We start from the raw sequence: 27,163 nt of genomic DNA, 5'->3' as shown, positions 1-27,163 counted from the left end.
AATTTTCCATAGGTGTGAATGTGAGTGTGTTTGTCTATCTATGCCCTGCTATTGGCTGGTGACCAGTTCAGGGTGTACCTTCCCTCTCACCCAAAGTCAGCTGGGATAGCCTCCAGCTCAACCTTGACCCTAATGAGGATCAGCAGTATAGAAAATGGACGGATGGAAATTGTCAGAATATGGTCATGTAAGTGTAAATGGCTGTGACCTCCAATTGATTGGCTATGAGTCAGCTGGGATAGGCTCCAGCTCACTTGTGACCTGAATGATGACAAGTGGTTGCTAACGAACAAAATGGACAAACAAACAAACACGGCAGCCTAATCCTTGCTTGATACTACTAGTTTTTCACAGTTCTGAGGATCGGGGTTCAAATCCCTGCCCTGGCCTGTGTGGACTTTGCATGTTCTCCCTGTGCCTGCGTGGGTCTTCCCCGGGCACTCCGGTTTCCTCCCACATCCCAAAAACATGCATGGTAGATGAATTGACGACTCTAAATTGTCCTTAGGTGTGAATGTGACTGTGAATGGTTGTTTGTTTATATGTGCCCTGTGATTGTTTGGCAACCAGTTCAGGGTGTACCCCGCCTCCTGCCCGCAGATAGCTGGGATAGGCTCCAGCACTCCCGTGACCCTTGTGAGGATAAGCGGCTCAGAAAATAGATGGATGGATGGATGTGAGTTGCAGGGTTTGAGGAATGTAGCAATGTTGAAGGAGAACATTTCCAGCACATCAAAGTTTTTTTTTTTTTTTCCTCAGACCAATTTGTAAGTATGTTTTCCCTCAGATGGCCATTATGACAGTGAAACTAGATCCAAGTATGTGTATGTATGTATTATCACCTGATGATATTATTACATATCGTCACTGTCAGTCAGAAATCTCCTATGTCCAAATTTGGTAAATTTCAAATGTTTTCACAAATCGATACTCTTGGTCAGTCCCCACATGGGGCTTTTATATTTACAAATTGATGACCAATGTAAAGTGTTGAAAATGTCTTGCGCTCTTTGACAATGCAATGTTAAGGGCTCAACAATGTTTTTGGGGTTCCTGAAAAGTGATGGTTTTGGTGAGGTTTTGTGAGGATTTCACTCAACACCAGTGATATACATAACAAAATGATGGATAACTACTTTTGAAATCATTCAAGGAAATAGTTTGTTCAACTATTGTTCTATTTATATTAAAAATTAGTTTGGTCACCCAAAAAAATGTGATGATAATTTGTTAATAAGTTTTTAACAAGAAAAATTAATAGGTCACCCATTATTTGCTTCAGCAAGCCATTAAATTAAGTGAAATGATCAGGCCCCGTGATACCTGTGATTTAAAAAATGTAACTGTGTTTCACAAATATAGATTAGTGTAAATGCAATAAAATTAAACCAATTTAAAGTGTAGACTTGACTTTTGGCCCAGTATGACAGTGTATCGTCTTGTGACACTGTCAATCAGAACATACTGTACTGGCACTCCGTGCATAAGGCAGGCATACCCAATATTTCTTGCTGTGAGCATTCATGAAAATGTATTGTAGGATTGCAAACAAAAGCAATTAAAAACTTCAAATGGATGGAAATAAAACAATTTAGAAGTGAAATTCAACACTAGCTCTGGAGCCAGCTCCCAGGCTCTTACGACTTCCGCCGCCCCCATCGCCATTTTGGATTTGGAGTTGGTTGGCTTACTTTGGTGTGATACCTTACACAGCCAGGCTAGCGGCTTTCAGTTATCACACTGGGCACTGGGTGGTGCTGACAGAGTCATTGTGGAGGACGTTGTTTTCCACAAATCCGCATTACTTCCATCCTTTCTCTCTCTCTCTCCTCGTCTCATTCTTTTTTTCCCCCCCGTCGGCTCGTTGCGGAATTCCAAGTGGTTGTGGAAGCTGCAAGCTAACTAGCTTGTAAGCTAGCCGCTAAACATCATCGGCACCGGCTTCTTTTTGAACAGAGGAAGCATAACCAGGCCCGCCGCCAAATTGTCTTTCGGCGTTTATCCAGTGAGGCCCACCTGGCTTATCACCCGGTGAGTAAAATGTAGTCACATCGAAGAAAGCAATAATGCTTACGTGAAAAAGGATGCTCTAATGCTAAGTGGGCTAACCGAACCGAGAGGAGCTAATACAACAGCTAATATTAGCCACGACGCGAACGCTGGTGCACAAAGTTGACTGAATGAATCTTTTTTTTTTTTTTTTTTGTGCTCAATAGCCCCGATGAGTTTCTTCAAAGACTGGTCATAAATAGACGACATGCTCCGTAACGCGTTTACAAGCACACTGATTCGCAGTCATTTGAAACGCCTTTTCCAAGCTTGCCCGCCCAAACAGATTCGGGCCTCAGAGATAATCTCATGATATATTTTATTCTCACATGGAGCTGAATTGCTCAGTTATGTTTTATACACTAAAGTCTGGCTAGGAGATATCGCTCAGAAATTAACTGTGACTGCATATGCTTGTTGTAAATGTTTTTTTTTGTCAGGAGAGATGTATCAAATCCCTGTGAACGACTTGACAAAACTCAGGAAAGCCAGGAAACAAGTGAAAATTGCACTTGAAGATATTGGACTGGAGTACTGCAAGGAGGCGCTAAATGTGAGTGAACATTAGTTTAATTGCCTCCGGAAGTTGCTGCATATTTATGGGCTTGTTTTTGTATTTTCCTTTCTGTTGTTTATTCTGTTTTATTTTCCACACAGGAATTCAAGGATTTTAGTCCTGGTGAGAAAATTTTCTATGAGACGCTCTACACAGATATCTGTGTCTGGCATCCTGCATACTCTAAAATACAGGTAGATGTATTTTTTGTCTAAAGTTCTACAGTAAAGCCCTGCTATATAGCGGTTCGGTTTTAGCAGTCCCGAGATTTTGCATTTGTTGTTGTTTTTGTCAGTATTGTTGCAATTGTGAGTAGAGGTGTCACAATTCATATTAATAAGCACCCGTGTTTTTTTTATTTATTAACCGTTTATAGCCATTGTTCAACTTAAAATTGTCCAAATCCTTTGAATTAAGCCTCTCATGGGTATTCTGATTTTTGTAGTCCTACATGAAAGCAGACTGACCCTTTGTGTTTAAGCTGAATAAGACATTTTCAAACATTTGCTTTCACTTTGGAAAACATTGATCAACATGTTTACCTATTTTCTGACATGTTATGGACCAAACCAGAAACTGAATCACGAAATGTATGGAAAACAAATAAGTCAGTTTAATCTATTATGAAAATAATTATTTGCAGCCATAGTATGAATAACCTGCAACTGACATGTAGTTGAACCTATCGCAGCCTCAGAAGTGTATATCAAATTAGCAGCCTTTCGCATTAATCAGGACCCAAGAAGTACTGTAGCTCTCAGTTTTAAAAAGGTTGGTGAGTGCAACATCCCTCCCTCTTGTGTAGGCCTGTCACAATAATTACTATATCGACTTATCGTTCGATAAATAAAATTGACACGATAGTTTTTATGGGCTTGATAAATTGTCATTGTTGTGGTGAGCTGGAGCGCGGATCACACAGTGAGCCGACAGAATCGGACGACTGTGTCATTAGGCGCTAATGGGCTCGTGGAACGCCGGTGGACCGACACACTCTTGCCTTGCTCCTCGTGCGGCACGTAGATTTACACAACAGAGACACTTAAGGGAACGTTCACTGTTTATTATCTTCGCTTGCCCACAAGCTAGTGAGTTAAGGAGCTAAACAGCTCACTCCACCGGTGCAATGCCATTTAAAACCTCAGTGCTTCGCTCTATGCGTGTGTGTGTGTGTTGGTACCTGATTAACACAGACACGGGAAAGTTAACTGTTTATTATGTTAGCTAGCCCGCAAGCTAACGAGCTAGCCCAGGAGCTAGCAAGTCAAGCAGCCAAACAGCTCGCTCCACTGCAGCAACGTTGTTCAAAACGTCAGCGCTTCGCTGAGTTGTTGTGAGTCCCAAATTAACACACACGGGAAAGTTAACTGTTTATTATGTTCGCTAGGCCACGAGCTAAGGAGTTAACCGCTCGCTCCACTGCGGCGAAGCCGTTTAAAACGTCAGCACCTCACTCCGAGTTGTTGTGTGCGTGTTAGTCCCCAATTGACACAAACACGGGAAAGTTAACTGTTTAAGCATAACCTCAGTGGCACATGTATTAAGCCAGTAGTTGGTTAGAGCGAACGTCATCTTATATTTGATTGACAGGTGAAGGGCTAGTCTTAAGCGGACTAACCACAGGGCGGACCTTATTTTTCATGATTTTAGAGGCCTAAAAAACGTATCGTTTGTCGTGATAGCTTTTGGGAAAATATATCATCTTAAAAAAATGACAGGTCTGCTCTTGTGTGCTGTATCACTGTTGTTTTTGTTTGTGTTGTTTAATCATTAAACAATAACAAGTAAACAACAATAATTGGTTAATAAACAGTAATTGAAAAAATTATTGTCTAATAAACTAATGCAGAATAAATTTTTAAGCAATTATTCAATGGAATAATTGATTTATCGATTCTAAAAATATTCGATAGTGACAGCTCTAGTTACTCTTTTTTATACTGTTTGTACAATATTTGTATCCATTGCACTTGCTTTCTCCCAATATATTATGTGTTTAAATGTGGTTATATTGTTTTAAAGTGTTTAAAGGTCCCCGTCATGACTTTTTGTATTGAATTTTTGACAATCGTTTGAATCTTTTTGTATTAGGTTTGCGTGATCATTTTGGTTGGAAGTACCAAAAATTTCTTTTTTCAAGCATTTTGTCTTTTCCGCCCGGCATTTGAGACTGTCAAATTTCTCATTATTATGTGACATGTTAATGAGCTTTTCTCTGATTGGATTGCTCATCTTCCCTCATTTAAATATGGAAAATAGCTTGGGTCTGATTGGACCATATCACGGCGTCTGCTAGATAGGTGTCGCGTCCTTCGATGCCTAATTCAGACTGACAAGAATGCGTGCTGTGTGAAGTCACCTCCAGACTTCTCTGCTCATGCTGCAGCCAGCTTTGAATGTCACATTAGCTTAAAGTTATAATGCTTACATTTAGAAATGTGATAGTTTCAGTCCAATGTAGGCGATTGGGAGTCTGACAAAATAACCTAATTTTTTTTGGTCAGTTTTTCATTGTCAGCTGTAATGTTATTTTAATAAATACAAGATGTAAATCTGTCTTTATTCGTGTCTTGCATGTTCTGCTTCGAATGTTGGTTCTGCACTCTGTTAATTTAAACCATGCGTAAGAGCACCATGAATTTGATCTTGGGAGTTATTAATCCACATGGAACATACATTCAAATTCTGGCTATAAGTATACATATGTTGTGTTTTACAACAATACTTATTTGGGGTGTAACGATTCGTTTCAGGAACGATTCATATCATGATTCAAGGTTTTCGATTCAATTCCTGGACGATATTGGTTCATTGAGAGCAATACGATCTGGAACAATTCAGTGGCTTTTAGCCAAAAAAAGTGTGTCTGGTGTGATTGTGAAATGAATACCTGCATACTGGACAGTGCAGGTGGAATTTCTTAGATTCCTATTGTTTCTTGTAAGGTAACTAGGTAACATTAAGTCATTGCATATAAATATTTTCCTGATGTACTTTTATTTCTTTGCAATAAAACTAATAGACTTTACACCGATTTCATCGGGCTGATCGGTATAGGCCGATATCTAGCATTTTATGCTGATCCGCTTTAATGTCATAATTCGCCGATCCGGTTAATGACGTCATTGATCGGCTCAGCAAAAGACATTAACTCCGCGTCGCCGCGTGCACAGTATATTTGAATCCAAAAGCTAGTTTGTTTTTAGCCTTGTCGCATGTCTTTTGACGTAGTACTGTAAATATCTGACGGCCAATGAAGTTATTTAAAAAAAAAAAAAAATTAAAAAAACACGTCGGAGACAGGCAACACGTACTGCCCGGATCAAACTACAAGACAAATTTGCTCTTTCACGATTGCACTGTCAGACTACTGCAATAAAATCTTGTATTCCGATACCACCGCATCCCGTTTTTTACGATCATTGGGCTTTATCTTGTCAACTCATGTGACCGGATACACTCGTTGCCGTGGCGACAACAACAGTGGTTTGCACCGACTGTATTATAAAAACAAAATGGGGGGAAAAAGTGTGTTGGTGGTCACCGGTGCTCAGGACAGGAGAGGACGTTCGTTTAAGGCTTGCTTGAGGTATGTTCACATACTTTTAATACGATACGGCTCATAAGCAGGCAATAAAACGTGATGTAGCCTAGCAAGCAAGTGGTTGCACGAACGGTTGGACATGAACATGCCGCCGTTCTGTCGAATCATGCTCTAAAGTTTCGGTGTGGGTGAAGTCACTGGAATAAATAGAGGAACAAAGATACATTATTTATTGTAAATATATTTTTTGAGCAATTAAGTACACAAATATATACAGTAAATGAACAGGTCATTTAAATAGACTCATTCCTGCATCTTGTGATCGGATCTGTGATTGGTTTATCGTTTTTTTAAACTCTCTGATCGGTGTTCGGCCCCAAAAATCTTGATTGTATGAAGCCTAAAATCTAAGGGACTAAATAGCAACTTATTATGTATATTATTTCAGCTATGATTTTACTTGAGTAATGTTTTTCCTCAAAAGCAAATGTTGAATTGGTGTTAGAATTATGAGGGGTTTCTTGGAAAAAATTCTCCACTGTAAGGAGTCCCTAACTGGACCCAGAGTTTGAGAATTCTTGTTCTAAAAAACGTGAGTCTGAAACACCGTCCAGTAGTTGACGACGTCGCTGGTTCTGCTCTTTTGTGTCACAAAGTTCCTCCACCTCGTACTCTACTGTTGTTCTTTCTAAAGCTACAGATATTTATGTGATGGCTGCACTTGGTCTTGCATTCATCAATGCTCTCAGCATTTCTACTGTACACATTTTCATACGATCGTCACATTCACAACAGTTTGCACTCACACCTGATCTCTACTAAATGATGCGTTTATCACAAATGCGTTTCTCGTGCCTCGCGACCTAAGCTAAGCTAGTGAGCTTTAAAGGCTTCAAAGTGTATGGGGAGTTCCACGAATCATACACACACACTCTTATTGATAATTTCTCGCTCTCTGCCTACTCATCTGACATCCACCAGACAGACTGATGTCTTCACTGTCAATAAAAGTGCTTAAAAACACACGCATACTGTAGTGTCTCGTCCAACCACTACGGACACTATAGAAAGTAGCACCTCGATGTGGGGTGTACAATAGGACACAAGGAAGAGTGTGTATATATATATATATATATATATATATATATATATATATATATATATATAAAATATTTTTTGCCAACTGAAAAATAAAACGGGAATGAATATTAAAAAAAATACAAATAAAGTGTTGTAAAACAACATACAGTATGTATACTTTATAATGTGTATTTTTATGGCTCTGCCGCAGCTGAGACTGGAAAATGCTGTGTTGCTGTTCAGCTGAGTTGAGTGGGCGGGTAACAACCATGAAGTGGGCAGGTATAATATATGAATGTAATTACCAAAACTACGTCACACTATCAACAATTTCAAATAGCGGTTTTGGCGTTCAAAGGCTGTTATATTCAAACGACAAACCGCATAGTTATCAACCTAAAACCATGTCACAGACTAATTTTTACTGATATTATGCATAAAACAGTACAAAAAATGGATTCTGATGGAAGGGGACCTTTAAAGACCTTAACAATTTAAGTACTGTAAATGTTACAAAAACATGCTAAGGGTGTATTTAAATAAGGTATTTGTATTTTTCAGATTTTTACTTGGGTTACTGCATACTCCTGTTGAACTCATCACGTGATATAATGTATTTCCTTTTGTCGTCTAGGACTATCGATCAAGGCCTTATTGCTGCAGAGAGTGTCGGTTTTCTTCCGCAACCTACGCGGGTTACAAGAATCACTTCCGCCATGCACACAAGAAAATCATCCAGGATCGAGTTCTTCTTAACTGTTCTTATTGCACATTCATTGCAAACAGGAGAACATTGGAGATTCATGTTAGAGTATTCCACAAGGACAAATTGGACCAGCAGATTTCACGGATTAATGCGGTCAGACAGAGACAAGTGGCCTCAAACAAGCCTGCCCTTGGTTCGGCAAGGTCTTTGTACTTTTGCAAAAAATGCACTTACCGTGACAGTCTCTACAATGCTGTAAGAAAGCACATCTACCGGGAACATTTCAAGCATGTTGTCGCTCCGTATCTGCGTATGATTCCCAAATCATCAGTTCCAAACGGTGGTCCTTTTAACGGGGACAACATCCTTTGTAAACGCTGCAAGTTTACCACGAAAACCTATGAGTCGCTGGTGCAGCATGTCATAGAATATCATGAGCGCATAGGCGCTCAGGTAACCACAATGATTGGACACGCAAATGTTGTTGTCTCCAATTTGCCAAGCATGTCCCAGAAGTCTTCTATGATTATCAATGGTGGGTCCTCACTCGCAGTTAATGCAAAAGCACAACCAGTCATTGGCTACTTAAAGCCACCGGGTCCTGCTTTTAAAAGTCAGTCTTTGAGTGCAGCCAAACAGGTTGGCGTTAAAGCTTCCCCCAACACTGTGCCCGACAGTAATGTCCCTGGTGTCAACACATCCCAGACACAGAAGTGGAAGATATGTACAGTGTGCAATGAGCTTTTTCCAGAGACACTCTACAGTGCTCATTTTGAAAGTGCGCACAAGGCAAGGATAGTGTGGGCAATGGCCAAGTATATCATGAAAATCCACAACTTTACCAGCAAGTGTTTGCTTTGCAACCGCTACCTGCCCAGTGATACACTGCTTAACCATCTGCTAATACATGGGATCACTTGTCCACAGTGCCACTCTGCTTTCCACAGTGTTGAGAAACTTCTTGAGCATGAGCGGCAGGCTCACCTCACTGTTTTTGTAGGACCGCCTGGATCAGCACCGCTAACTTTTGATCTCACCATCAAGCAAAACGTACAGCTTCATGTTCTCACCTTTAACATGAAAGAGTCTGATAGCAAAGATCCGTCTGTCACTCCTCTTGTTAAAGTGACACCTTCCATTGCAGAAATGCAGACTCAAGCGCTTGAAAGTATGTGCTCCTCAGAGAGGGATATGAATGACTCTAGCAGGACCATGTGTCCGCTTTGTTGCACCAATGTGAAAGATCCTGTGCCGAATGCTTTGGCCGTTCACCTAAGGCAGCGACATCAGGTGCTCCAAACAATGCATCCAGTGGAAAAGAAGATGACATACAAGTGCATCCATTGCTTGGGAGTCTACACGAGCAACATGGTGGCTTCCACAATTACGCTGCATCTTGTCCAGTGCAGAGCAGTAGGAAGGAAGCAGGCGAGTCTAGGTGCCAAGTCGACCTTGACACTTAATTCATCAGGGATGAGCATGCTCAAGAGGCCAATGCCACCACGTTTAGCATCGTACTCCAAGAAGATCAAACTAAGTGCAGAGTCAATGCTTCCTTCCACCACTGGAAAGAAAACTGGTGCTGGGGACCTCTCTCTAGATCCCAATGCGCACAAGACATATGAGGCTCGTAAAAACTTCCTAAAATCCTATTTCAATCAACGGCCTTACCCTTCCCCCAAAGAAGAAAAGAAGCTGTCTGCGAGTCTCTGGATATGGAAAGCTGACATCTGCAAGCACTTCGCAATTTTGCAAAAGGAATGCAAAAGTTGGTGTGAGACCTCAAACGTGTCTGTGCTGCTTGGATTTGACATGCAGGCCCTAAAGACAGTGAAACACGACATAATCTTTAAGAACGTCCAGATTGAAGGCACTTCAGGGGGGAGGCCTGGTGGACTCAAGTCTGGTATTCCAAACATGGCTAAAAATCTTAAGGGTGTCTCCTCCAGCTTGAAGAACACATGCACAGAGCCCATCCTAATTGACTCAGACAGTGAGCCAGAAATCCAACAGACACCTGTTGCTAAGAGAAATGGTGACTCGGACCTGCACAAGAGTGGATCCCAGTCAACACAGACGGGAGAGAATCAGCTGGGCGACTCGACACAGACGGCAGAGAAGCAGGTGCGTGGCTCGACACAGACTGAGGCAAAGCAGCCCAGTGACTCGACACAGACGGAAGAGAAGCCGGCAAGTGACTCGACACAGACGGAAGAGAAGCCGCCAGGTGACTCGACACAGATGGAACAGAAGCCGCCAGGTGACTCGACACAGACGGAAGAGAAGCCGCCAGGTGACTCGACACAGACGGAAGAGGAGCCGCCAGGTGACTCGACACAGACGGAAGAGAAGCCACCAGGTGAGTCGACACAAACGGAAGAGAAGCCACCAGGTGACTCGACACAGACGGAAGAGAAGCCGCCAAGTTACTCGACAAAGACGGAAGAGAAGCCGCCAAGTTACTCGACAAAGACGGAAGAGAAGATGCCAGGTGACTCGACACAGACGGAAGAGAAGACGCCAAGTGACTCCACACAGACGGAAGAGACGCCACCAGGTGACTCGACACAGACTGAAGAGAAGCCGCCAGGTTACTCGACACAGACGGAAGAGAAGCCGGCAGGTTACTCGACACATATGGAAGAGAAGCCGCCAAGTTACTCGACAAAGACGGAAGAGAAGCCGCCAGGTGACTCGACACAGACGGAAGAGAAGCCGCCAGGCGACTCGACACAGACGGAAGAGAAGCCGCCAGATCACTCGACACAGACGGAAGAGAAGCAGCCAGGCGACTCGACACAGACTGAAGAGAAGCCGCCAGGTGACTCGACACAGACGGAAGAGAAGCACCCAGGTGACTCGATACAGACGGAAGAGAAGCAGCCAGATCACTCGACACAGACGGCAGAGAAGCAACTGCATGGCTCGACACAGATGGAGGCACAGCAGTCCGGCGACTCAACACAGACTGAAGAGAAGCAGCCAGACGACTCGACACAGATGGAGGAGAAGCAGCCAGATGACTCCACACCGACCGGAGAGAAGGAGGCAGTAAACACAGAAGAGCCCTTAAGCGCAAATGAAATATCTTTGCAAGATGAAAATGTAAACATCTGAAATTTTCCATTTGTGTCTGTGCTTGGGAAGTGTGCCTTGTTAATGTTGTCTGAAAGATCTGTTTCCATTGTTGTCCAATAAAATTGCATTTCTCTCCAAATTTGTTACTTATTATGCACTTATATTCAATAAACCAAATTTTTTTGTCATTTTAAAAATGGAGCTGCATGCTTTTAATTGGACAACAATGATGCGAAATGGCCCACAAATTTGCAGTGTTCCAGTGGTTCATTGTACTGTATATACTTAATGTTCTTTAATTGCCACCCCCCCCGAAACCTGTTCGCCTACAAAAGACATGGTCTCATTTCTCAGAGATATATATTTTTCAACTGTATTAAATTGCTGATATTCATTTGGAAAATGTATAGTAATTGCTTATGTTCACATTTTCAATAAAAAGAAAAAACAAAAAAATGTGAATGTTATTTTGGTAAGTGAAAAAGACAATATCTCATCGTGCCTTGTAGTCAACCTAAAAGTGTTTGGGGGACACACATTAATTGTGTGAGTAGTTGTTTTTTATACATTATTAGCCAATCAGCCCATTGTTCATGGTGGGTAAAAGTAAGCTGCATAGAACAAGAATATAAATTAGCAGGATATTAATCCAAATATCTCTATTACAACAGCAATATTCCTGTTGTATTGTTGCTTTGCGATCGTTATTTTCATTTGTATTACCATTAACATAATTAGAGACAAGTAATATGTAATAAAAAAAAAAGCATGCAAAACTATAAATAGCTGAATTGCAGTTTATGTATTGTTTTTAGTACTTGTGAATACTAGTAGTATTCATGAAACTAAAAAAAATAAAAAACGCAGGGTAACAATGGCCAGTTTTTAAATTTATGTGATAGGAGTAATCTTATCTGTTTCTTCTACATTTTATGATCTCGTAAAGACTGAGCAAGTACGTATCGATATAATAGAGATTGGCAGCATACGAAGTAGTAAATTGAGTGTTAAATACATGACCATGAGTTAGGCACACCACACAACACTTATCTTTCAGCAGCAGGGATCAAGGCATTGCATCCTGTGCATGTCAGTTGGGGCGGGGTGGCGAGGTTGCAGTATCTTCTGATTTCCTTTGCGTGTCGCCTGTGTCCCACAAGGCTGACATGACGTGAAAGCGGTGTGTTTCCCATCCCCTTTATTGAGACAAGGAACATATTTTACATTAGAACAATCTCACGGTATAAAACCAATCACAAATGTCACAAAAACTAAATACGATAATGACGGTCTCGTCTCAATTTACAAATGTATTGAAGGAAATCTATATGGAGCGGGGAAAACAAATTCATCCCGACGCAGATATCAGAGCAACCTTGTGAGTGGCACAATTTACACGTCCTTCAAACTCTGCAGATACAAGTACATAAATGATCCTAACTACTCAAACCTATGACACCCTTGTCTTTATACATTCCTAATAATGGTAAAGACATGCAATTATTGTGACAATTTCACAAATTCATACATGTCTGAGGATAAAACCCATCCATTTTGCTGTCTGTTGTTGTGTCAATGTGCCTTGTATGTAAATCTCGTGTGGTTCCTAATCTTTTTCTTTTTGATGTTTCATTTGTTTCCAAGAGCATTGGCTGCTGCAGATAAAAAGCGGCTAGGCAGTTAGGTAAACAGTTTAAATTTACCGCTCATTCAGTTCAAAGTACTCCACAAATCAAACGCTACGCAATATAGTATCCATAAAATGGGCTATTCAAAATCAGACATATGCACTCATTGTACTGAAAACACTCCAGGCACTTATTTTCACACTCTTTGGCATTGTACACTTCTGGTCACAAGTTACACAGAAACTCTCCTCAGTTTTGAACAGTATGATTCCAATTTCTCTTAATCTTTGTCTATTGTGTGATTTTAAAGGTATAGATCTTCCAAATAAACATGCTCAACCAATACTTGTAATTCTAGCAATCTCTTAAAAAAACAAAACAATATTGTTAAACTGGAAAGATAAACATGCTGTCAACATTAACCAAGCCTCTTTAGCCTCTTCACACACTCATCACACCCTTCCTCGATGTGCTGGCTCTGCAACTCCGTACACCAGTTGACTAACATGAATGTGATATGGTGTTCATACGTTTCATGGACACGCTACAGGCTTTAATTGCTTGTGCTGGGACCACTAATAATAACGCAGGTTATATTAAGATATCAACTCACAGGTTCTTACAGGTGTTTAGACACAATAAAAGCATCTCATCGCACAACTCATCAGTAGCACTACCTTGCTCATTTCCCACATCCTGACCTGTTCTGTCCTCTCTCATCTTGTCCTATTGGTTCGTTGCTGCATGTCCTCACCGGGTGTCCCCACGCCCTATTCACAAATAAGAACACGATTTGACTGTTGTAACATTACTTGTGGTCAAATATGTAGACTGTATAACGATTGTTCTGCTGTGCTTCGCACCCCTATTCCCCTATTCCATTCTGTCCCCTAAAACCCTTTTCTGTCCAGCTGAATTTTCAATAAACATCAGAATAATAATAAAAATGAGCAGAGGGAGTATTTCAAACTCCACAGCAAAAGTGTTCCAGTACAAAAGGCATCCAGATCCGCCATTCTGCAAGGCCATGCAGCTGAACAGGACAGGTTAAAAAAAATCTAACTAATCTATGTTTCAACGTTTCCTGCAATCGACAGTGATAAATGTACTAAATACTCTTTTGGGGTCTTCAAAACGTGTCAGTGTTTACGTATGTTTGCAAAGTACTAGTGAGTAGCACGTGGTGTCCTCCACTTGCCAACTGCAGGGAGTGTGAGCGTGGTGATGCCAGTAGCAGGTGACCGGTCCGAGGTCTGCAGTCCCGCTGATAACTAATCAGCCATCCCCCATTCATGAGTGTGTAACCAGCTCCGCTTCTCACCATGAAATATACTAGCAAACATTGCTATACTGTGGTTACTGCAGTCTGTGTTAAACATCCTTCGTATGAATAAATCTCACCTTGTTTGAAAATCCACATTCGAGTGATATAAAAGGCCTTAAATCTGGTTTATTAGTTGTACTGGGAGGTTTTTTCGAATATTTCTATTATACTGTATCACAAACTCCTCTCTGTTTATCCATCCATCTGTTTTCTGTACTAGTTATCCTGTTCGGGGTCGAAGGCGCTGGACTGGTCGCCTGTCAATCATAGGGCCAATATAGAAACACGCACACACATTCTTACCACTTATACACAAGACCCGTTTTAATAACTTGGTACTACGGGGGGAAAAAAACTTCCATCTCATAATAGTTCCCCTCTTAATAACTTAACATAGTGCTCGTACTGTTCACATAGCTTTGGAAACGTCACGAACTGACGAACAAAAAATGCTACATTAGCTAATGATGAAAACTGAAACCTTACTCGTATGTGTCTTTTCAGATTAGATGGAGAATATTTGAGCACCAGAAGGTGGTGGTAAAAAAAAAAAAAAAAGTCAAACAAATCTGTTTTGACAAACACAGTCCTCGTACATGTTTTCTTATGTAAGGACTAAAAGTCGAAAGTTATTGGTAAAAAAAAACAAACTCAAATGCTGAATGCGGATACCTGGAAAATGTACTAATACATTGACAAACTATTTGTACTTCATTACTTCCCACCACTGGCAAGAAATACATTGTTAAAGAGCTGTGATGTCTTGCTCACACACAATAGAGCAGAGGCTACTAAAGCAATATTTAAAAAATAATAATAATTATGTCTCAAATAAAAGAAGACGTCGACCATGTGTATGCATGTGTGTGTTAGAAATTGGACATACTGTAAGTGGTGCACTTGGGTTGTTTTTCACCTTTGTGGGTGGGTGAATTTGCATAAACCGCTACTGTATGCAAGCGTTACGCAGTCAAAACTCAGCACCCCCATTCAATGCAACTACACAAACATCTGAGCGCAGAGTTTAATCAACTAAATGAATGCACTCAAGAGTCAAAATGACCTCATCAACATCATGGTCCCACTACACATACAGTAAATTCACACATTTTATTCATTTGCCTGCTGTTTACATGTCATGGTAAATTAGACAAACAGTCCGTGACATCACATACAAATAACTTCACGCCGTGAATAATAGAAAAGACAGTTAAATCAACCTTGCTAATATTTACATCGTGAGCCAGCTGGCCGGCCGGACTGCCCCCATCTTCATTCACACTAAATGGTCACCATGCCCGGGTTGTGGTGGTGTGGGTATGGTAAGGGAGCAGAGGCGTGCAGAGGCGATGAGCCTGGAATGAGGTGGGGTGTGTGGCTGTAAGTCAGGAGAGTGGCGGGGCCGAGGGCGAAGGGCCCGCCGTTGCCCTCCAGGGAATACGGTTGAGCGCCTTCTGCGAACGTCTCCAACGTGGCTGCCTTCTTACTCTTCTTGTTCTTGTTCGACACTTTCCTGTTGCGGGTTTGAATGCCGTCTTTTTTCATAGTGAGGGGTCGGTTGACCTGTGAGGAGAATTTCATTTGTGCATTACTGTAAGTAAAATACACCACATGATGAACATCGTATGGCTGAATAACTGACATTGTGGAGTTTAAAGTAGAGTCCACAAGCGTTACAGACAGGCTCCCCATTTGCATTGCGTCTCCACAGTGTCGTCGTGCTCGTGTGACAGTTGGCACACTGTGTTCCTGCCCGCTTGCTGACAATCTGAAAAACAAAGACCATTTGCTTTCTTTTAGGAAGCTAATCCCCTTCATTTTTCCCACCACAAAAGTGCCCCTGTTAGCGTATACTATAGTACCAGTCTCTTCTTGGGTCGGATCAGAGGTCTGTTCTGGCCATTCATCTTATGGTACAGTCCACAGGCGTTACACAGGTAGTGGCCTGTACCGTCACGGCGCCACAGAGGGGTTGCTGTGGCTCCACAGTTAACACACTCTCTAGCCTCTGTTCAAACATAAAAGTGCACCTATTGTCAATGTGTGAAAAACAATTTAGATGTTTTTTTTTTCGTAGAAATTGTATTATATCTTGGAAATCTACGGAGAAATGCTGGATGAGATGAGGGTGTCGAGACTCTGACCTGCGAGCCATTTGCAGCCCACGTTTTTTTTTATAGGCCCGCTGCATGTGCTACTAATAAAGTTAACCACGGCCCACGTCAAACGTTTAGGCAAAAAAATATCAAATGTTGGAAGATGGCACACACCCTTTTTTTTTTTTTAAAAAATGTAAAAAAGTGTAATTGTCCAAGAAGTTTTTTAAATGTAAAAAGGTTTCATGAACATTTGTTATTTTAAATTTGAAGATTAAATGTTATTGATCCAAGATATCACACTATTTTAATGCATTTTTTAAAATGTAATGTTAATTAAAATAACAACTAGATATGTTCAACTGCTTAGCATATGTTGACCGACAGCGTATTGAATTTGCTTCAGCCTCTTTTATAAACACAAGGTAAAGATTTGTATGTACGTGGCCCTCATTTGAAAAAGTTTGGACATGCCTACTGTACAAAAATACTAATTTTTGAATGACAATGTCATATATATATATATTTTAGTAATATTTACTTTATTATTGTGGTTGTTGTTCGCAGTGGTGTAAAACTGCACGGCATCATACCAATAGGTGTTTCTAATATTTTGGTCACCTCATTTAGCTGTAAGCCGTGAGTCCAAAAAATTTGAACACTTTGAAGATTTGAGCTTTGGTGCAGTGTAATTCCACACCAATGTAAACGACAACCGTGCTAATAATAAAAATGGTTAAATTAAAACATCTCTAACAGTCACAGTCAAAACTGTTCAGATTTAAAAAAATATTTCTTTGACTGAAGTACCACATATCAAAAATGCATGTTAGGTTATTTGAAGTCTTTAAAATTTCCATAGGTGTGAATGTGAGTGCTCGCCGAAGTCAGCTGGGATAGACGCCGGCTCATCCTCCACCCTAATGAGGATAAGCGATATAGAAAATGGATGGATGGTTTTCTTATACGATGTAATGTTGTGGTGGGTCTCTTTATGTACCGAAACTGCTTTGAAACATCTCCGCTATCTGTCGAAGCGCTTAGATCAAAAGCTGAAATTGAACTCCAGATGTTATGGCATGTATGTGAGATGAAGGATTTGATCGTTTTGTCACTTTCCAAAATCTAGTCGATCATCATGTTGAATTGTGACCCCACACAGTGTATGACTTTGTTCTCACCTGGTGTGGATATTCTCATTTTGTTGCAAAGTTTCGGGGAGTATGCGGGGCTTATCCAGGCACCGGGGCTGTTGTAGTAGTTAGCTGCGGCATACTCCTGTGGGCTCGTCATATATGGGCTGTAAGAGCTCAGCATGTGCGTATGCGATTGGGAAGTCGCTGTGTACATGCTCCCGACTGCAGGAGTCAGATGGAGAAAACCGCTGCAGGACGTCGACCCCCCGAGTGGGCTCATACGCTCAGCCTTGAGGGCCTCCAGAGGCTGAGGACTCTCCCTGCTCTCCCTAATTGGAGATGAATATCCATCCCTGGAAGGGGTGAGGGAGGAGGAGGCCCCTGTGTACAAAGAGGTCGGCAGTGTGGTTTTTGTCAGAGGGCTGCTGCTCCAGCTGGTGTCTGGAGAATTGTAGGGTGAGCCCAGGGAGTGACCGGCCGCCCCGTCCAGCAACTGGAGGTTGCCGAGGAGACTCGGTGAGGTGAACACCTGCCGGACTTTTGGACAGAGCAGAGGTCATGTAAAGCCTTTTGGGTCATTCTAAAATTGGAGGACATTTCCCTTCGGCCGTAAAATTTCCAAAAATCCCTTCACAAAATATGCACTTGTTGTGCATATTATACAGTAGTTGTACTGATACAAAATATAACTTACTGTACCAAAGTGATTCCGAAATCGGATTTAAAATACCAAATAGCACGTGAGCACCCTCTAAAATGTTTTTAGCTATAATGGTGTTCGTCACGCAAACCAACAACTGTTACGCATATTATCAGAAAGAGACGTTTTTATCTATAGAGGTAAGTCAGTTTGGATGACAGCTCGTATGTACTTTTGAGGAAACACTCTAACATTAGCATTGGTTTGCAACACTGTTACTAGCAACCCTCTTACCGTAATTAGAATAATATTAAAATGAAATTATTATTCAAAATAATAATTGTAAGGGATTTATTCAGCAATATTTTTTGTTCATTGTTTTTCAGGTGCCAGAGTATCTGTATCAGGGTTGTGCTGAAAAGCAAAATGTATGGTATGACAAAATATCCCGTAAAAAGTGTATCGTTGATGTTTGAGATGGACCAAATTATATGAAGTTTAGGACTTGCATTTTTTCAAACATAACAAATAATATAAAAGAAATAGTCCGTTTTTCAAAAATGTTGATGCCTAAACTTGTGTCCTCCAATTCTGGATTGACCCTTTTATCACACTGTGAAAAGACTCAAATGGAATGCTTGGTAGGCTTAATGAGTGACCACTGACCCGAGCTGTTCCTGTAGGTGGAAGGTATTCGATTCTGACTCGGGTTGGAGAAGAAGGAGGACAGGTTGGTGTAGTCTGTGTCCTGGCTGCAAAAGAAGGCATCTCCATCTTCTCCTGGAGGCAGCAGACTTGCCTCAGAGGAGAAGGCCGCCAGAGGATCTGAGCCCAGCAGTGACGAAGACACCCAGTGAGATGGCTCTGAAGAATGCTCCATGCCGCATGTGAGAGCCTCTACCTGTGTCGCCATAAGTACATGCCATTTTACTGAACTCGGTTGTGTTTTTAAGCGAACCATAAAAAAAAAATTCCACACAGTGATTCTGATAAGATCACGTCATGTCCAGCATCCAAATCACACCACACAGTCCAAATACTGTAGATGTGGGACTCATTTGAAGACTTGTACATACAGAAGGCGTGAATGTGAGCGTAGAATGTGGTCCGTCTCTGTCCTATGATTGGTTCTGTATCTAAAACACAGGTGTGAAATTCTAGACCCAGAGGCCAGATCTTGCCCACCGCATCATTTTATGCGGCCCGCTAAAGCAAACAGAGTGTCTACGTCATGTTTCTTGCTGAATGGATTTGTTCTTTTCACTTTAGCAGAAAATTTGTACCATAATTGCGCTTTCTCTTCACTTTTAATATAATATTACAAGCACTTTCCCCCCACCCCACCAAATCCCTTCTTAACATCAAGTGAACAACTGAAATGTTGCCATACACATGCCAGGCCAGTAAGTGTTCATGGCACACACTGAAACAGTACTGGTTATCCCCCCCATGGAAAACCATCTTGTTATATCCTTTTGTCTGCATACGTGATTTAAGACTTCAGTAGGTAATGCAACTTTGTTGAACACGGTACCAATACAGTAAGTTTACACTGCCTGAGAGATGTTACAATGCTACTACAGTACTGGGGTATTACATTACTGATTTGACTGTGATATACTCGCTTAGACCTAAATGCCCTGACTGACTATCACCTGAAATCAGCTGGGATTGGCTCCTTATGACCCTGAACAGAATAAGCAGTTGAGAAAATGGATGGATGGATAAGTTTAACCCTTTATTCAGCAAAAAGAAAACTGGCTTCTAACTTAAAGTAGACTCGTCTGATTGATTATGAGGCAGCAATTTCTCACAAAAATCCACCAAATGATTTATTATATGATAATAATTACAGTGACAACCGTATAATAAAATACTACTAGACACTATTATCTTGATAAATTATTATTATAATAAATAAGGATAATTGTACAAAATATAAAGTAAGAAAATATTTTTTATGTATGTCAATAAATGTTTAAATGTGGAATTTGTAGGATATCAGTGTGTCTGTCGAGGGTTGAATTGTATTTTATTTTATTACAATAGTAATTGTAAAACTCATTCCAGCCTCTGCAGTTAAGCACTATACCATAAAGGATATATTACTGCATGTAGAATCTTCCTTAAACAATGACAGCTATATCTGATCTAGTGATAACTATAAATATGTCAACAATAAATGTGCTAAGGCAAAACAAATAATAATTCAACTCATTCATTCGGAGCCGATTAAAAGAGTTTATATTAAAGAATTAACCAATTTATATTTACAATATATATCAAATTTGTGGGTTGCGTATGTGTGGGGTGACCTACCTTATGAGATGTAACTGTCGAAGGGAGTCGAAAGTCGAACTGGGCTCAAATGTTTCGGATAAAGTGTGGGCTGCCAGATCGAGGATGCCACAACTTGACTGACCTTAACTGAAAAAAAAAAAAAAAAAAAACATCTTCTCCAACCAGCAGTAACGTTTAGGGCCCACAGTGCGTGGGAGGGATTTGGGGCAAGTTTCAGAGAGACACACCTCCAAAAAAAGGATCCAAAAGACAGACACAAACAAAAAAGCACTACAATGTCTGCAATTGATACCATAAAATGGTCATTAAAAATAGATTCAGTGCCATTATTAATAACCAAATAAAATATGCATATTGAGCAATTCAGTGGCGGATACAAACATGCAGATTAATGTTGGAGCTACGCAATGTAAATGTAAACGTGTGTTTCCAGCAAACTACAACTAGCGTGTCTCACCTAAATGCTCGCAGTGAGAGTTTGACAGACAAGTGAAGAAAACAAAAATTATAAGTACAAAGACTGATTTCTCTGACATGGGAATGCAAAGCACAGCAGTGAGAGCGAGAGATACGGTCTGATACGACCATGGTCTGGACATGCACAAGTCCACACTGTGGCGGCCATTTGATAGTCAAAGCAGTCCCGCAGCTCTCTTCCCTTTGTTCATGTACAGTTTTCAGGGAAATTAGGGGAAGAAGAAGACGAAGAAGAAAAGTTTAGGCACCAGGCATTTGTGCAAAGTGTGGCAATTAAACCGCGCTGATAAGTTATGTGGTTGCACAGGAGAAGAGAAACTGCAAATCAATGTGCATGTGGAAAAATATGACATACAGTTGTGACCCTCGGGCAAATGTCCACGTTGGATTGTCCAGAAAGACAGGTAGGTCAAATATGGACTTCAAACCCAATAAATGTCACAAAAACTGAGTCTATTACTATTATTATTATTATTATTATTATTATTATTGTGCCATTTTCCTAGACACTCTTGAACGTACCCCCACAAATAAATGAGGTATCACAAGATATGTCATGGCCATGCTTGAATCGTCCCCTCCGCCCATAAACGCTGTATTACCATGGCAACAAAATTTTTCGTTAGATTAAACTGCTTTCTTTGACACTGCGCACCATCAGATCCTCCTGTGCCGGCTAGAGAACTGTGTGGGCATTCAGTCCAGTGCCTTGGAGTGGGTTCGGTCCTACCTTACAGGTAGAAAATTCTCTGTTCGTGTTGGGGTTGATGAGTCGTCTTCTGCCCCTATCAGGTCTGGAGTGCTTCAAGGTTCTATTCTTGGGCTATTTTTTTTATTTCTTCTTCTTCTTGAGGATCTTCTCTGAAAATATGGCATCTCATTTCATTTTGATGTGGATGATACGCAAATTGACATGCCACTCAAGCGACAATATGCGTACTGTGAAAAACAACTTCTCAAATGTGTGCAGGACATTAAGGCGCGGAAGTCTTCACATTTCTTGCTTTTTTTAACGACAAAAAGAATGAGGTCGTATTGCCCCAGTGACCTGGGTGCTCTGTCACAATATGTGAAACCCAGAGTTACCAATCTGGGAGTGAGGCTGGATGCTGAGCTAAAACTTGACACGCAGATTAGATGGTCAATCTTTTTTCATCTGCGTCAACTGGCCAAAGCTCATCCAGCCCTCTCCCATCATTACTTTGAGATTGTAATTCATGTTTTTATTATGAATTATTTAGACCACTGCAATGCACTTTATAATTATTATTTATAATGTAAGACTCTAAATTGTCCGTAGGTGTGAAAGTGAGTGTGAATGGTTGTTTGTTTATATGTGCTCTGCGATTGGCTGGCGACCAGTTCAGGGCATACCCCACCTATAGCTGGGATAGGCCCCAGCACACCCGTGACTCTAGTGAGGATAAGCGGTATGGAAAATGAAGGAATGAATGAACATTTGTTTTGAAATCCCAGAAAATGGTCTGACCCCACCGTACTTGTCCGACCTGCTCCAGCCCTACACCGCAGCACGTTCCCTCAGGTTGAAAGATGAATGTTTGTTAGTTGTCCCCAAGTCAAAGAGAAAACCCAGAGGGGATCACACTTTCTATTTTACTGACCTGAAGTTTTAGAATGAACTACCTCTGCACCATAGACGATTCTGTTCATGTTTTGAAATCCTCTCTTAAAACGCACTTTTTTTTTCTTTCTTTTACCTCTTTAATCCTTATCTACATTTATTGTGTTTTTTTTTTACGGTGTTATTTTTTAATTGCTCTTTTCATTAATTGTATTAATTTATTTATTAACCAATTAATGTTGGTTTTATTTTGTTTTAACTTTGCTAAATCAGTTTTATATTGGTCTTACTTTATATCCGTGGTATTTTCTCGATCTATTGTTTTTTGCTGTGTTTACAATTTTGTTTCTTTGGTTAATTTACATTGTGTTAATCACTGTGTTGTTGTTAAAGCGCTCTATAAATAAAGCTGGATTGGATTGGAGGCAACTGACAGACATGTTTCTCATCTCAATTTGATGACAAGCTTCCGATCTTTATCTTGTTGTCTTTTTTTTCTCGAAAAGTAAACTCACCCTTTAGCGTCGATTGAAAGCTAAAGCCTTGTAGGTGACTTTTGGCTCATCCTATCACAGCGCATCACAAATTCTTCACTAAACGTGTGTCGCGTTAGAGTGGAGGATTGGAATTTAGAGGGTGAGTCCCCAGAAAGACCTCTCAAAAACTTTCCATTTAACTCGATACTTTGGCCGCACAATTCAACCCTGTTCCATACAACTTGGTAATTTTGTCAATGTCCAAATCAGGTGTCTTCTCTCCAAAACAGCCCATTTCTGTGTCACATGCAAGTTACTTTTGACCTTTTGATTTCACTTGAAGTGAGAGATCAACTACTCCATTGCCTGCATTGTTATTGTTTTTTCACATTTCTCAGTCAGAATCAATATTTTACACTTCATTTTACCTGCTTTAATTCATTCATTTTAATAATTAGCTTTTAACTGACATAGAAAATGAGCATTTCCACACATTCACGGAAGCCTCAGTAGTGTTACATGGACTTAATATCTCAAACCGGTTTGGTCGTGATAGCAATTTATTGGTGGTGAACATTCTCAACATTCCGTCACTAGGTGTGGCCAATCAACATCAGCCACCTGTCACATGACACAAGCCCTCAACCCCCCCGAAACTGAAAATCTGGCCATTCCTCCATTACAGTGTTGTTCAGCCTCATTGCACTAAAAGAAAAGTCCTTCACAAATGTGGCTTTTGGACTTGCAGCAGTTAGAAATGTCTGTGCAAATCGGTCTAGTTATTATTATCATGGCCTGCAATTGCGATTGCCATTATCATTATCAGACGTTCTGAAGAACAGAGGTCAACATTGTAAACATTGACTTTTTGCAAGTGTTACTTTGTTTGTGTGTGCACGTGTATGTTTTACACACACAACCGTGTATATGGCGTACACACACATCCACACTTATTATCACTGGCACAGCCTTATTATTATTATTATTATTGCATAAACAATACTAGAGCTGCCTCTCAAATCCTGCCCATACGAAGATTACAATGGTCAGTTTTGATTGGCACTGTCGGTGAGGTATTAACTCAACAATGTGTTTCTTATTATGGTTGTTGTTTGATGTGCACTGCATCTGAGAGTACAAATATTTTGGCCACTTCATTCTATTCGAGAGCGTCTCTCAAATAGATGACGTGCAGGACTACACCACAGCAAACGACAACCGCAATTATTAAAGTCATACCAAAACTGAGCATTATTATTCATCATATCATTTGCCTCACTGTGCACGATACAGATAAAACTGTAGCTTACCTCAAATCTAATGACTAATAGCACATTGAAAGGAAGTAGAATAATCAGAGGGCTAAAAGTGTGTTATGCCGATGCTTGTAACCCTTAGTGACTGCGCGGAGACGTACATTTTAGGGACAATAGTGTTCGTATGTATTAGTAGAAGAGCGCAGTGGTGTGCATGTGTGAGTGAGATGAGAGCAACTGGGCAGGGATGTGGCTTGGGCTGCAGTGTGAGTGGACTGCTCCGCTAAGATAAGTGCTTATCAAGATGAAAGGGGGAGGCCAGGAATGAAACGCTGTCATACACTCACACACATGTACACACAAGAGAGTAACATCTGCACTTTCGCATGCAGCGCATGCAAATACAGCACGCGTACAGCACCCACCCGGGTCATTCCGACGCAAACAACACAGACATGGTTTGAGCTGACATAGTATCATCGCATTTGGACGTTTAGCGGGATGGCACTCATTTGCTGTGGTGTGCCGCTAGTACATTCGGAGGACTGACAAACAATTCCCAGGAAATGAACTTGTGTGTAGGCTGTGCTCTTATCTCTGCCACACAGGACCTACTGGGACAGTGTATACACACACACACATAAACTCGACTTTTGCTTATGCCACTCCTGACTCCTGGGGTCTTTAAATTGACTCGAGACTAAACCTGTTTTCCCCAAAACTTGAGTCAACTGTTAACTTGAACATTTTAGCCTTCTGTAACATTGACCCAATTCTCGGCTTGCATCGAATATTGGCCCTCTCTTGCTCTAACTTTGATCTGTAGATTGTTTGTACCTCTCGACGTGACATAATGCACTCTTAGGCTAATATTAACTTGACCAGACTCCAGATTTGACCTAACTCACCTTTAAGTTCATCCTTAAAGTGAGGTACACGCAGAACTAGTTACAATTTGACACAGATTCTCCAAGTCCTCTCAAAGTCAGCAATTGATTATTGCGTGGCTCTAAAAGATTATCCCGAGCAATTATCCTGTCAAGTGTGGTGTGTTAAGATTGATTAATATTATTTTTTTATACCTTCACGATCTGTTTGGAAAACGGTTGAGGCCGACAGTCATAAATGTTAAACCTGTTCAACATTAACGATTGCAAATCTTTCTATGTTGTGAGTCGGTGGGAAAAACACTTCGAAAACCTCCTCAATTCCACCGACACGCCTTCCCATGAGGAAGCAGAGTCTGAGTTCTCTGAGGCGGGCTCTTCTATCTCTGGGGTTGAGTTTACTGAGGTGGTTAAAAACCTCCTCGCTGGCAAGGCCCCGGGGTTGGATGAGATTCGCCCGGAGTTCCTCAAGGCTCTGGATGTTGTGGGGCTCTCCTGGTTGACACGCCTCTGCAACATTGCGTGGCCATTGGGGACAGTGCCTCTGGATTGGCAGATTGGGGTGGTGGTCCCCCTTTTTAAAAAGGGGGAAGGGAGGGTGTGTTCCAACTACAGGGGGATCACACTCCTCTGCCTCCCTGGTAAGGTCTATTCAGGGGTGCTGGAGAGGGGGGTCCGTCGGGAAGTCGAATCTCAGATTCAGGAGGAGCAGTGTGGTTTTCGTCCTGGCCATGGAACAGTGGACCAGCTCTTCACCCTCGGCAGGGTCCTCGAGGGTGCACGGGAGTTCGCCCAACCAGTCTGCATGTGTCTTGTGGACTTGGAGAAGACGTTCGACCGTGTCCCTCAGGGAGTCCTGTGGATGGTGCTTCGGGAGTATGGGGTCCCTGTACGACCAGAGTCAGAGTTTGGTACGCATTGCCGGCAGTAAGTCGGACTCGTTTCCGGTGAGGGTTGGACTCCGCCAAGGCTGCCCTTTGTCGCCGGTTCTGTTCATAACTTTTATGGACACAATTTCTAGGCGCAGCCGAGGCGTAGAGGGGGTCCGGTTTGGTGGCCTCAGTATCGCATCTCTGGTTTTCGCGAATGATGTGGTTCTGTTGGCTTCATCAAGCCGTGATCTCCAACTCTCACTGGTGGAGCAGTTCGCAGCCGAGTGTGAAGCGGCTGGGATGAAAATCAGCACCTCCAAATCTGAGACTCAGTCAGAAAAGGGTGGAGTGCCCTCTCCAGGTCAGGGTTGAGATCCTTCTCCAAGTGGAGGAGTTCAAGTATCTTCGGGTCTTGTTCACGAGTGAGGGAAGAATGGAACGCGAGATCGACAGGTGGATCGGTGCAGCGTCTGCAGTGATGCGGACTCTGTATCGGACTGTTGTGGTGAAGAAGGAGCTAAGCCGAAAGGCGAAGCTCTCAATTTACTGGTCGATTTACGTTCCTGCCCTCACCTATGGTCACGAGCTGTGGGTCGAAGCTCGGTCATCCGGGAGGAGCTCAGAGTAGAGCCGCCGCTCCTCCGCATTGAGAGGAGCCAGATGATGTGGCTCGGGCATCTGTTTAGGATGCCTCCCGGACGCCTCCCTGGTGAGGTGTTCCGGGCACGTCCCACCGGGAGGAGACCCCGGGGACAACCCAGGATACGCGGGAGAGACTAGTCTATCAGCTTGCCTGGGGACGCCTCGGGAGACCTGGATGAAGTGGCTGGGGAGAGGGAAGTCTGGGCGTCCCTGCTAAAGCTACTGCCCCCGCGACCTGACCTCGGATAAGCGGAAAACAATGGATGGATGGATATTCAAAGTCAAAAGTTTACTTACAGTAAGATTTCTAAGATGTATTTAAGCAGTTTAGGGGGGGGAACAGATGATGATGTCATTTCTTTAGACGCTTCTGATATTTGGTCAACAATATCTTTCAGAGATGTCAGAGAATCGGCCTTCTGCTGACTTTGTTCGCAAGAAAGAGAAATTGGCCGGATTGTGGGTATGTGTGTACCTCGCTTAGAGGCAATTTTTTGTTTCTCATCATGTGTGGGTTCCTTCACATTTTTAAACATCGGTGAAGATGTTAAAACTCGGAAAGTGTTTACCTGGTTAGATTCACTTTCATGTAACCTTCGCCTTGATCTTACTGTGACCTTGATGAATTCCCTCCACAAGTAGCTCCCATTTTGAACAGAGGTTGAAAGCCTTATCGTACATTGAACATAACCTAAAAATACCATCAAATGTAGGCTACAATTATACGCTGATTTCATTCTTATGAATTACATCAATTCATCCCAACACCTGGCACAAAAAGGAAGCTTTTGAGGACGTACCACAGATACTGCCCCCTGGTGAAAAATTAAGAA

The 27,163-nt window shown here is 41.7% G+C and overlaps 2 protein-coding genes across 2 annotated transcripts; one reads left to right on the top strand and one right to left on the bottom strand.

Moving 5' to 3' along the window:
• The first annotated feature begins 1,646 nt into the window (after window positions 1-1,646).
• adnpa (activity-dependent neuroprotector homeobox a) lies at window positions 1,647-11,547 on the top strand. The gene is made up of 4 exons (XM_061784772.1): window positions 1,647-2,031; window positions 2,490-2,602; window positions 2,707-2,799; window positions 7,864-11,547. The coding sequence occupies exons 2-4, from the start codon at window positions 2,495-2,497 to the stop codon at window positions 11,050-11,052; spliced, it is 3,390 nt and encodes a 1,129-aa protein (XP_061640756.1). The 5' UTR covers window positions 1,647-2,031; window positions 2,490-2,494; the 3' UTR covers window positions 11,053-11,547.
• A 3,514-nt stretch (window positions 11,548-15,061) lies between these two features.
• On the bottom strand, window positions 15,062-20,276 carry gata1a (GATA binding protein 1a). Its single transcript, XM_061786140.1, has 6 exons — window positions 20,157-20,276; window positions 18,504-18,738; window positions 17,243-17,734; window positions 15,828-15,973; window positions 15,608-15,733; window positions 15,062-15,528 (listed from the first exon to the last, which is right to left on the bottom strand). Exons 2-6 carry the CDS (start codon window positions 18,715-18,717, stop codon window positions 15,247-15,249), a joined length of 1,260 nt encoding a protein of 419 aa, XP_061642124.1. The 5' UTR covers window positions 18,718-18,738; window positions 20,157-20,276; the 3' UTR covers window positions 15,062-15,246.
• Window positions 20,277-27,163: the final 6,887 nt, after the last annotated feature.

This window comes from Phyllopteryx taeniolatus, chromosome 9 (assembly GCF_024500385.1).
Source record: "Phyllopteryx taeniolatus isolate TA_2022b chromosome 9, UOR_Ptae_1.2, whole genome shotgun sequence".
Lineage (NCBI taxonomy): Eukaryota > Metazoa > Chordata > Actinopteri > Syngnathiformes > Syngnathidae > Phyllopteryx > Phyllopteryx taeniolatus.
This window is presented reverse-complemented; position numbering and strand designations above follow the sequence as displayed.